The following is a 13,020-nucleotide window of genomic DNA, read 5'->3' on the forward strand; positions in this document are numbered from 1 at the left end:
GGTCTTTTATTCCGGAGCACAGGAGTACCACTTGAAGGCAGCATTTCTGAACCGGCGGGGAGGAGGAAGAGGAGGAGGAGGAGGAAGAGGAGGAGGAGGAGGAGACGCACCAGCCTGGCGCTTCACACCGGGAGAGAGGAGGCTTTGCAGACGAGATGCAACGTGTCTCCTCCGCTTTCTGACAACAAGACGAATCGCAGCATCGTCCCGCCGCCCCTGGACTTTCCTGGAGGAGGAAGAGAAACCCAAAAAAAAAAAAGAAAAAGAAAGAAAGAAAAGCAAGAGAGCAGAGGAGCTCTTCTGCTCCATCACCGTGCGCGCCGCCGCGGCTCGTCTGGTAAGGATGTCAGTGAGCGCCGGTGTTCACGCTAAGACGGAGTCACACGCACGGACGGGACGGTGACGCGCTTGTCTTCTTGCAGGAAGGGGGGGACTCCGAAAATATGCCATCGCCTCCACGTCGAGCGGAGGGAGAGGAGGAGGAGGCGGCGGAGAGGAGGCTCTGAGGCGGGGAGGGAAAGACAGAATAACCCCCTTCCCTCCCTCCCGGCCACCCCAGGACATTTATAATTATTTTTATTTATTTTTATTTTATTTTCTTTTTTGAATTTTTATCTCGGGATGAGAAGAGGAGGCGGGAGGAGAGCGGATCCCGCGGAGGGGAGGAGAGGAAGGACGCGCAGGGAGAAGAAGATGATGATGATGATGGTGATGATGATGCAGCCGCGGGGAGCCGCCGCGGAACCCACGCTTTCCCCACGCCGCAACTTTGCGAGGCAACAGGACGGAATGGGGGGACGCTGAAAAAAGGGACAAAAAGAAGAAGGATTTAAAAAGAAAAAGAAGAAAAGAGGAGAAGAAAAAGAGGGGTTGCAGCACCTCGCACTGACTGAGACCATTTTCCACGGATGTGAGGGATTTATTTAGTCTGTGTGAGAAGGAGGCGCCGAGAACCCACGCAACCCACACCCCACCTCCATCCCTCTCTCTCTCTCTCTCTCTCCATCCCTCTCTCTCTCTCTCTCTCTCTCTCTCCATCTCCCGGATGTGAGAGCAGCATGCGGCCCGGTGAGAGCCCGCGGTCGAGACGCGTTAACGTGGCCGTCGGCGGCACGGACGGCTGTCGTGCGCCCGCCGCGTCCGGGATGAACCGGGCGCCCGCGCCGGTACCGGAGGAGGAGGACGGGAGGAGGAGGAGGAGGAAGAGGAGGATGAGGAGGAGGATGACGGCGGCGGCGGCGGCGGCGAAGACGACGACGACGACTGAGGAGACGGTTGGCGCGGGGATGAAGGTGATGCGCTGTTTTCTGTGGAGTCTCGTTCTCGCCTCGCTCTCCATGCGCGCGCAAGGTAAGCGGGAATATCACGCATGCATGCACGCATACACGCACGCACACATGCACCCATACATGCACCGAACGCGCGTCCGCCTGCGTTGGGTTGCGGACTTTTCTTCTTCTTCTTCTTCTTCTTCTTTTAGTGCTGCAGGATGTTGCTTCATAAGTGATGCGCGTGTGTGTGAAGAGTCCGTGCACGTTTAGAAGTGTGAGGAAAATGGGGGGGGGGCGTGCGTGTGGATGCGCGAGTTGCGGGAGCGCGTGCACGCGTGCGTCGTGTTGTGTCGCGGAGAGAGAGAGAGAGAGATGGAGAGAGAGAAAGCGGGGGAAAATAGAAATTGGCTTAAAGGGGAGGATGGAAGAGAGGAGGAAGGAGGGATGGAACCGGCAGAAGCCTCTCTTCCTCTTTTCTTATTTTCTGCTTGCTTCAGTTTGCCCCCCTTTCTCTCCCTCCTTCTCTCTCCCTCCTTCTCTCTCCCTCCTTCTCTCTCTCTCTCTCTCTCTCCATCCTTCCCTTCAATACAGCCATTGAGCTGGTAGCCAATAAATATTCTTGCGGTAGCTCTTGGGCTGTGGCGGTGAACGTGAGCTGCTTATACCAAATTGTGTGTGTGCACGCATGTGTGTGTGTGTGTGCGTGTGTGTTACCGTGAGTTGTTTATAGTGATGAGGCCTAAGCCTTACACAGCATTCCCCCCCTCCCATCCATATTCTCAAGTATTAATTTTCTACTGTATTTCACTCTAAATATGTTATATAATGCTGGTGTGTGTGTGTGTGCGTGTCCCCCCCCCCCCCCCCCCCCACACACACACACTTTCTGTCCTCGTACCCCCCCCCCATCTCTTTTCATGAGTGAAATGATATGATGAAATATTCAGGGTTGGAAGGGGGTGCAGCTAATTCTCTCCCACTTGCATGTCCGTCCGCATCCCCGTCCGCCCTCCTCTGTGATTCTCCTCTGATGCTGTGCGAACACACACACACACACACACACAACACACTTAGTGCGGTGTCAAGGCTCCGGTGGCATGGAAACCCAGCGTCCATTGATCACCCGCGTCTCGAGCAAAGGGGAGCGGGGGAAGACGGAGGAGAAGGGTGCGGATGAGGGAAGTAGATGGATGGAAAGGGGCGGCGAAGAGACGGCCGCCGAAAGAAGGCTGGTGGGATTTTAAGGAGAGGAGGCGGGGGGGGGGGGGGGGGGGTTTGAGGGGGTCGGGGAGTCGCCCCTGTAGGGAGACACACAAGCATCTGAGCGCAAGGGGTGTTTCTTGTTGGATGCATAACGCACACGCGCGCTCGTGAGGTTTCAGCAACCCGGGGTTCCAATGTGTTGAGGTAGCCGGAAAGCAAAGCGTCTGAAAACCATTTGTCATTGTAAAAGCCTGCGTGGTCCGAAGAGCTTAGAGGTGGCGTGCGTGATGGGCTGACGCCGCAGAAACGTTATGGATTTCCACGGTGATTAAAAGAAATCGGCGCGGGGATCGTCTAGACTTTTAACCTCCGGGCCGGTCGCCGACCCCCTCCTGCGTCCCGTGCCGTAATATTCCTTCAACAAACGCCCGTTTGTTTGTTTTCATCTGATAGACGGATTGATTTTGTGAGGTGTTAACTCGTCTGAGTCTGATCCCCCCTGGGGGGGGAATCCATCTGCGTGTAGGAGACCTATTTTCAAACTCACGGCGGTTTATTCCAAACTGACCGGGGAATCGGTCAGAGACGCATTTAGACTCCCATCAACGCGTCACGCGTGTATATTTATAAATGAGCCGCGCGGCGGTTAGCGCTTCCGCTTCCAAGCCAGAAGGTCCCCGCTTCGTTTTCAGACTGCAAGCCTTTCTTTGAAGAGTGTCCGTCCCCCCCAAAAAACTTGCAGTGGCTTCGAGACCTTAAATTGCACAAATGAGTGACTCTATGGATGAGAGTCAATCAAGTCCGCTTTATTGCCAATTTTTCCACATGTATTTGGCGTACAGAGGAACCGGAAGGCGTTTCTCACAATCCCACGGTGACGTGAAATTAACAAAATGTGCAAATTAGCAGCAAAGCGCGGCGTTTACATTCGACAGCAAACATTAAACTATGAGTCTGACTGATATTTGATGGCATGAAAGAGTGGCAGCGGACAGTGTGTACAGTTGACTACACACACACACACAAAAAAAAAGATTGCATATCTGAGGGGAGCCCGAATGGGGGATTTCTATCATTTTTGATTTTTAATAGCGAATGGTTGAGTGTCGCTATATCGGTGATGTGCAGTGAGGTTCATGGCTGGTGAGGCACTGATGTTTAGTGTAGCTTGTTATTGCTAATTATATTATTCTGTAGCCAAGTAGCACCAGTGCCCCCTACCATGAGGCACCGTTACTGCATGCCTCACTTCATGTCTCTTCTCAGTTGTTCTATGATCACAAGAAACACGTTACAGTTGTTGACAAAAAACATTTTAAACATCAGCTAAACTATGGAAATTTAGTTCATATATTAAAGGTGTTTTTTTTAATAGTGTCATACAGTTAGAATAATCATTGTGCAATCCATAGTGGGCTCAGCTGGTTGCTATGTCACCGCACGTCTCTTCTTCATATTTGAACGGTAAATGTGATCTTTTTTTTATTTTTTAGCGATTTTGGAAAAAAAAAAAAAAACTAAAAATGGTGACGTTAAGTGGAAAGTAACTTTATAATATAAATCACTGAATAAATATAACAATTTAATTTATTTTTTCATTTGAAAGGTTTTTCTTTCCATGATGACAGGTGAGGCTCGGCCTCCCTCTGCCTCTACTGACTGCATGTCACTGCTCTATATCACGTGTGAATAAGTTAGTGAGTGAACGTTCGTATGTCTGCATATGTGACCATGTGATGAACCCTGCCTCTCGCCCAATCATGGCCGTGACAGGCCCTCCAGGACAGGATTGCAGGATAAGCAGTATAGATAATGAATGAATGTGTGTGTGTGTATATATATATATAGTTCATGGTCTTCACTTTTATGGTGCTTTCACACCATGTGGTTTCCAAGCATGTTTCTCCTGCACATCAGTGTCTGCAGAGCTGCAATGCAATCTGACTGGAGGGACCGGAGACATGGCTGCCCCCGATTTTTTTTTTTGTTTTTACCTATACATTTTGGCAAAGCAACCGGGCCAATTAAAAAGTGCGAAAGCAGCGGCGGATTTAGCGAAAAAAAAAAAAAAGGTAAATTAATGTGTAATTAAACGTCCCCTTGATCCTCGCTGACATTTTGGGAAACCAAGGCTTTTACAAAAGGCAGAGGCGGTAAAATGAAAAAACAGCCGGCAGCCAAATGCTGCTATATTTTGGCTTTGGCTGCAACTGGCAGGAAACCAATCATTATGTGGACCTGTATTTTTCTTTCTTTTCATAAAAACACACAGGCATCTAGGAGGTAAAGTAATGAAACAGTGGCTTAAAGATTCGCCTGCCGCCGGAGCGAATGGATGAATAAGTGCATTTTTCAACTTGATGAATGGACATGACGACGTGTTTTTTTTTTTGTTTCCCGGGCTCGACGTTCAGAAATTCGGATTATTCGACACAGATTCTCCTTCTCGTGATGAACTCTAATAAAAAAAAAAAAAACAAAACAAGGTTCGGTTTGAAAAGGGACGCCTCTTTCCTTTCTCCCTCCATCCGCCCAATTTGTCTGGAGGCTAAGGAGGCTTAACTTTCTCACCAAACACGCCCAACTGAGCATGCTCACCGGAACGCACAAACAGGAAACGCACAACCCTTTTTATTTTTCCTTCTGAGATCGTCTCCACCCGCAACGTGTGTGTGACACTGCAAGCAAAATCTGCAGAAACTCAAATATCGGCGCTAGAGCCCGTCTCGCCCGTCATTGGTCGATCACAGAGCCACGTATAGACGTCTATCCATTCAACCTCTCATTCAGGCATCCGAAGGTTTCTGAAATTTAATTTTTTTCTTTTTTTTGTAAAAAAAAGGTTCATTTTTTATCAACCATGAAGATGTAGTTCTTTGTTCGTCCAACATGGCGTCATTGAAATCTATCAGTCATCTCTTTGCAGGCTCTCGTAATTTAAAGCCGCCGGCCGGCGTTAAATTTGACAGGCCGGTGAAATGGACCTTCAGCCAGGTTTATAACCCATCCCTGGATATCAGAGATTGATCGGTGCAGCGTAGCGCTCCGATGCTGATTATATGTCATTGATTGATGTCGGCCATTAGCATGCTACTTCTAATCTTTATCCGTGAGTGGTCTCAACATCGGGGTGATCGTTTTCGATATTGAACGGGATCATACGTATGGTAATGGGTTATTAAACGCACGTTGGGTTGTTACATATGTACGATTTGTGCCACACACACACACACACACACACACACACACGTGCGTGCTCTGGAGCGGACGGGACGTATCGCTCTGAATGTTAGCGGCGACTCCCCTCCATACGTTTAGTCCTACGGTTTACGGCTGGTTGGTCGGAAGGAGGTGGGGGGGCGCGTGCACGGCGAGACTGCAAAAGAGACAGACTGTGTGTGTGTGTGTGTGTGTGTGTGTGTTGGGTAACAAATGTGCAGTAGGACTGTAACATAAGCCAGCCCATGTTGGGAATTTAGGCTACATTCATCCCAGGGCATTGCCATTAACAGCTTCTCACCTCTCTCCTCTCATGCATCACAACTCCTGCTTGTTTTTTTTTTTTCTTTTTCTATTTTTTTCAATATACATTCTGTTCATCCTCAGCTCTGCTCTCCCTCCATCTGTGCCTCTTGACTTTCGCTCACCTTATGCACTCCCCAGTTCTCGACCGCTACGAAGCGAATGTGTAATTACTCCCGTCTGGCTCCCCCTACACTCAGCATAGCCAAATAGTGTTTTTCTTCTGGGTTCTAATATATCAGCCGGGTGGGTTCTAGCGTAGCTCCGTCACGTCGCAGGTGGTCACGGCCCGTCCACGCCCACTGGAGTCTGACCACCGGATTGGACGCCACCGAAAGTCAACATCCAGGCTATTTTCTGTCCCATAGACTTTAAGGACCGATGTGTGAATCTAAGTTTACTGCTCATCTGTTTGTGTCCACACTCGATCAGCCAACAAACTGTCCGCTGGCCACAGCAGCGGCAACGTCAGGATAAATTGGAAGAATTGCAGGATTCAGTGTTTTCTTTGCGGACTTCGGAATGGTCAGGGCCAGAATGGATTTTACTACGTGGACTTTTTTTTCAAGATTCAATATTCAAAGTGTTAATGTTCATAATATATGAACATTAACATTTTCTAGACTGGTTTCCCTTGACATTGAAATTCTTATTTTGCTGTTCGTATGTATGTACATATTTATATTTATTTTTTATTTATCTTAATTATTTTTCTTTTTTTTTTTATTATTTAATTTCATAAATAGACTGCTCAAAAACTAAAGGGAACACGAAAATAACCCACCCTAGATTTGAATGAATTAAATATTCTTATTAAATACTTTGTTCTTTGTATAGTTGAATGTGCTGACAACAAAATCACATAAAAATGATCAATGGAAAACAAATTTATTCACCGCTGGAGGTCTGGATTCACAGTCACACTCAGAAATGAAAGCGGAAAAACACACTATAACTTTGATGTAATGTCCTTAAAACAAGTCAAAATGAATCAGTGTTGCTTCTGAAGCGGATAGTTTGATTTCACAAAAGTGTGATTGACTTGGAGTTACATTGTGTTGTTGTTATAGTGTTCCGTTTATTATTTTATATATTATTTTATATATACTTACATATATATATATATATAGCAAATCTATGAATGAAATCTTGTCATCATTTTTGTCCCAGGGGAATTAATTTTCCCCTTAAGCGTATTTTTTTTCCCCCAAACGCTGCAAGATATTCTCAGATTAACGCCGTCCCACCTCTCCGATCTGATATTTTTAAAAACATTCAAGGCAATTTTACCTCTTTTTTTTCTTTTTTTTTTTTTCTTTTTTCGTGCTGGCTGTACCTGCAGCTCTGCCGCTGAGCTGTGAGCTGCTCTTTGTTTCGTCCCTTTGATAACCGACTTTCTCACTCTGAATCTCAAATTCTCCAGTCCCCGTATTTTCCTCCCACCTTTCCCTCCCCGCCTTCCTTTCGCTTATTTCTCCTCTTCGACATCTTTGTTCACCGTCCTCCTCCTCCCCGTGTCCCGGGTGAAATATTTTTCTGCAAATGTTTCTTCGGAAACGAGGATAGTCACGCTTTTCTGCTCAGATTTAAAAAAAAAAATTTTTTTTTTTTTAGCCTTGAGTGAGCGGGGGCGGGAGGGAGGGGACGCACACATCTAATTCACATTTCCGCGTATTTCAGATCTTTTTCGCCGGTCTGTAATTTGATTTTGGTAATGTCGGCGAACGCATATTGAGCTGTCACTGCTATCAACAGGCTGCTAAATTGAAAGATAATTTTTCATCGAGGCTAAAATGGAATAAGGACCCGCTGCGCTTCCGGTTGGCCTACAGTAGTCCTCAGAACCCTGTAGATCCTTCACAGCTTTTCATATACATACAGACGCTTGTTGCATCCCTCCAAGTGCAAATGCATTTACATAATGCTCTCATGGGTATAATAAAGATAATGATAATTCATCGTAATTGAATAGGAAAAAAAACGGCCATCATGACGACAGCGGAGAGAAATTGGAGGTGATGGGGATTATATTATTACCTCATTTTGTTGTTTATCTGAAATTCCACAAATGTAAATTCACATGGATATAATATAAATGCATTGCCTCCAGTTCCTGATTAAAGGGAAATTGGGAAAATCAACTGCATTGCTCAATTACCCAGAGGATGACTTTTCCCACTTTCTGCTGAACCCTTGCATTTTTTTCCCTCTCTCTTTTTCCTCTATCTCCGTCTCACACACACACACACACACACACACACACGTGCAAACACACATGCATGCGTGCGTTTCATATCTGCTCGCGCGCAGCCAATATGTCAACCCTCCATAGCCTCTTCATTATTTCATAAATAGTTAAAGGTCGAAATGCCTGTGCGCACAAACACACACACACACACACACACACACACACACACACAGAGCGCAATAGTAAAAAAACAAAACAGAAACACACTCAATGTCCAAATCAGGATGGCATGTGCTACCCCCTGTGGGTGTGACAGCAAACCCACATGAGAACACACACACACATGCACGGACGAGGTCAGGACACACACACACAATCCGAGAAAGGCAGATGAGAAATGAACAGAGACAGATAGTCGTATACCCAGCTGGTGCTCCCTCTTGACATGTGTGTGTGTTTGTGTGCGCGCTTGTTCACGTGCATGCTCCGAGACAGGCATTTGCTTCAGAATGGGAGCGTAGAATAAAATGGGAAATTGTGTATGTAGGAGGGGAGATGGATGGACACATAAAGAGCAGTGTCGGTCAAAGGTTCAATCCCCGGTGACAGCCAGAGTCTGTCCCTGTCAGATTGTCCTTGAGGAAGATACTGATGCACTTAATGACTGAGTTCAGCCCTCCGGGAAAAATATATAGCTGAGGTGACATTCCTGCAAGACCAACACCAGGGAGCAGTGCTTAAATAACATGGGAAAGGATATGAAACATGAGATTGAAGGATGTATCATACGCCTTCGCTTCTGCAGACCTGACAATTCTAGATATTTATTTGAGCCAAAAATAAAAATAAAAACAAGAAAGAAGAAAATTATATTTCCGTGCCCAGTGTTGGGTGGTCTGATCATTTTTCACCTTTTTTTTTTTTTTTTTTTTTTTTTAAAGAAAAAATGTACTTGCGTGGGTGTCTTGGTACTTTTATTCCAGCATTAGACTTGAAATGTGATAGAAGATAAAGGCGCATGCTGGGGTTCCAACGTGCGCGCAGTCGTGGGACCTTCACTTAAGTTGTGATTTTTAGAATTGAATTCAAAAATTGTTGACACGTCTTTGAGAGTTATGTTGCAAAATTATCGGTACCAGGGAACGGAGGACTCTCATTGGCTCACCTCTGACATGTGACTTGTGACGACTGCAGATCCGCCAGTGTCTGAAAGAATTGTCCGTGTGCACGGAGGATGTTTTTGCCCGGTATTAATACACTAGCAAATCTCACAAGTAATTAGACTTCACACACACGCAAACACACACGACGTATTAACACAGCCACACATTTGTGCTGCAATGATCGATGTGAAGACATTTTTAATGACGCTAACTTCAACGGTAATTTCATTGGTTGCGCCCTGCTGATCTGATTAGAACTGAAACAATTGAGTAACCTGATTTAGTTATTTATTCATTTATTTATAAATCACTGCATATGCATGTTAACACAAAGGGATCTCAGATCTACTGAGATTAAAAATTACAACCGTGGTGCGGTGAGATGTAAAGTGAGCTGTGAATTTTCTCTATTATTTATCTTATTTATTTTATTTTATTCTATTCACCCACGGCCTTCCGAGTTTCTTCTTTGTGTTCAATCTGTCTTCAACATTCAGAGCCACCAATTTATTTTCAATGAACAGCTTCATAACTTGTGAAAAAAATATGACATTTTTTTTCATTTATTTATTTGTAAAACAAACATTCATCTTGATAGTGGTTGGTAAAAAGAAAAAAACAAAAAAAAAAAAAAACAATGTCTCTATCGAGTCTTCAAACAATTTAATCAGCATAATTAGCAGATATAATGTCTTCACTTTATAGAAAGTGAACTGAGATATCATAAACAGCTAAAACATGGATTTAATTTATCAAGATAGTGCAAAATTCACAACCGGGTGTTGAGGATCATGCATATATTTCACCCAGTGTGTTGACGTTGGCTGTCACAGAGGCGTCATAGAGTGGGCAAACAAACACACACACACACACACACGCTGAAATGATCTCAGAGAATGTGCACGCGCTCGCTTTCTCCTGATTTCTGATTGGCTATCGGGTCAGGACCGGGACCAACGCATTTCCTTCTTCAATGATCTCTCCGAGACATTTTGCGTATCGCCGTGCGCTCCATTTGTGTTTATGTGTCTCCATGTGCAACCGTTGCCTTTCAGTGTGTGTGTGTGTGTGTGTGTGCATATGTACACACATGGTTGTCTGCTTCATTTCCAGTGAGGACTCATTTCCCCAGCAGGGCCTGTCAGGCTGTTTCTGGGTGCACTCAGTTCACAGCTGGAGGTTACTTCTGTCACCTGCTTACCTAACAGGGCTCCTCTCCTCCCCGCCTCTCTCCCCGTCATTGTCGAAACAGTAGCGAACTCCATTTCCTCGCATGTCACCGAGATGAGAAAAAAAAAAAAAGTATAATTGTTAATAACAGTTATTCAGTTGCGCAGCCTGAAGCGTGTTAAATTTGAAAGCGAATCCTGAAAAGTGATATTAAACACGAGTCTCTCGCTGACGTGTTTTCTGAACTTCACCGAAACAAACAAACCCGAAAGAAAAGAAGACAGGTTTTCTAAGGCGCCGCAGAATGCTTGGAATCTTCAAGCATTGTCTGAAAGGCTTATCCTGCAAGGGTGGCGCATATTTTTTTTAATATATATATTATTATATATAATTATATATTATATAATATGTTTATGTATAATTATATATTTTATGTATAATTTTATATATATATATATATATATATATATATATATATATATATATATATATATATATATATATATATTTTTTTTTTTTCATCCAAACTTCCGCATCTTATTTAAAGAAAGTTGCATTTCAAAGAAAATGTCAAGATTTCCTACCTATGTTATGGGTTCACCCCATGTGATACGCAAGCTGCGCAATGGCTCTGCATTATTTACCGTGAACGGCTAGCTAATGGAGCTATCAAACCCTCAAAATGTTATTTTTATTTTTTATTTATGATTTACTTTTTATTATATTTTATTATATATATAATATATATTTATCATTTTATCATATTTACTATTTATTATTTTTATTGAAGTGCAAAAATGATTGTAATTGCTTCAATAAAATGCAATACATTTTTTTTATACATAGCATAAAGCCCAAAAAATTAATTTAGTTTAAATTTCAAATGGGTCTTTTCTTGACTCTGGGTGAACAGGTCCAGTTTTTGTCGGAGTTTTGTTCACCAGAGCTTGAGGGTCGGGGTTCTCCGATTCCGGGTATGACCGGAAAAACCTACTTTTTAGCGACGACATCTTCATCTCGTTTGTGAGAGTCTGGTTCTGTTTCCAGTCAGGTAAAGATTCAGTACAACTCTGTGTTTGTACTGAATCAACATTCTTGGCAATTTCAATCCAAACCGGCCGATATTTCTATATATATATATATATCACTGCAGCTCTCCATCCGCAGAAACTGTCTTGTTTACCAACAACTTTGTTTGTATAATCTCGTCCGGAGCTCAAGTGAAAAGGCCACAGCCTGGCTGGGATTCAATTTGGAGGAGAGGGCCGAGCTGGAAAAAGGAAAAAGCACCCGCTTGTATTCGCTCCCTAAAACAAGACGCTTTGAGACGGAATGCGATTTCACATCATCCCTGTTACTTAATTCTTATTTTTATGTTCACCATAAGTTAAAAGAATATATTTGAATTGGATTGTTTACAAGTCCTGCGAATCTGGTCTGAACTTGTGTGTCCCCTGGAGGGGGTGTGTGCGTGCACGCAGACGCCGTCCATCCCAGAGGGATCGGCATGCAACATTCGTGAGAGAGGCGGACAAAACCTCGGCGGGGTTTTGACGTGGACAACGACAAACACCCTGAACTTTGCCACCGACCGTCTGCCCCCCCCCCCCCCCCCCCTCGTCCCTCCCGCTCCCCCCAACTCTCACACACCTCGGGTTGCAAAGTCAGACAGAGAGCAGATGCTTAACCGCATGTCCTCGACCAATTCAGACAGTGCAACGTGCACACTCCCATCCAGCAATCTGCGGCTGTCTGGCAGATATTTGGGTTTTTTTCAAACCTTTGATTTTATTATTATTATTATTATTATTATTATTATTTGAATTGTTATTGTTGCTATATTATTATTATTATTATTATTTATTTTAACTTTTAATATTCTTTTAACTGTTATTATTGTTATCATATTATTATTATTATTGTTGTTGTTATTTACACTGCTATTATCATTGCAATTATCATTATTACAAGTAGTATTATTGTTATAAATATACTATATTTAAAATCCTATTTGTATGTACTATGTTACATTACATCTGTTCATGTTTTCTCTCTTTTCATTTGTTTGTTTTTATTATGATATATTATATCACAATATATATTTATATATGATATTGAGTCTATAGTATATATTTATATCATCCCATTTAATGTATTTATCTATTTATTTATAAAATAGATACAATAAATAGATATAAAATAGATCTTTATATTCTAATAACTAATAACTAATAAACTGAGAAAAGCACGATGGAACGTGAAGAAAATGAACATGCAGTTTTTATTTTTCGCGTCGTTTGACTCGCTAACGATGGGACGCGCACGCATTGGCATCATCTTTTTTTAACTTTATGCCAACTTTATTATTACAAATTGTTTTTTTTTCTTTTTTTTTTCCAGTTTATTCACCAATCAGGAATCATAAAGCAGACACCACGGTCTCATATAAACACACACACCCACACCCACACACACACACACACACACACAAATCAGTGAGGGA

General features: G+C 43.5%; 1 protein-coding gene across 1 annotated transcript in view; it reads left to right on the forward strand.

Annotated features, from left to right (window-relative positions):
• Positions 1 to 1,242: 1,242 nt before the first annotated feature.
• Positions 1,243 to 13,020, forward strand: part of csmd1a (CUB and Sushi multiple domains 1a) — a 199,065-nt gene continuing 187,287 nt past the window's right edge. The window contains exon 1 of the mRNA XM_086178221.1: positions 1,243 to 1,350. Coding sequence (XP_086034347.1) covers positions 1,287 to 1,350 — 64 coding nt within the window. The 5' untranslated portion in view covers positions 1,243 to 1,286. The remainder of the gene's footprint in view (positions 1,351 to 13,020) is intronic.

The sequence above is a fragment of the Fistularia commersonii genome, chromosome 30, assembly GCF_037954325.1.
Source record: "Fistularia commersonii isolate RoL2024-O1a breed Wild chromosome 30, RoL_Fcom_v1.0, whole genome shotgun sequence".
NCBI classification, from domain to species: domain Eukaryota; kingdom Metazoa; phylum Chordata; class Actinopteri; order Syngnathiformes; family Fistulariidae; genus Fistularia; species Fistularia commersonii.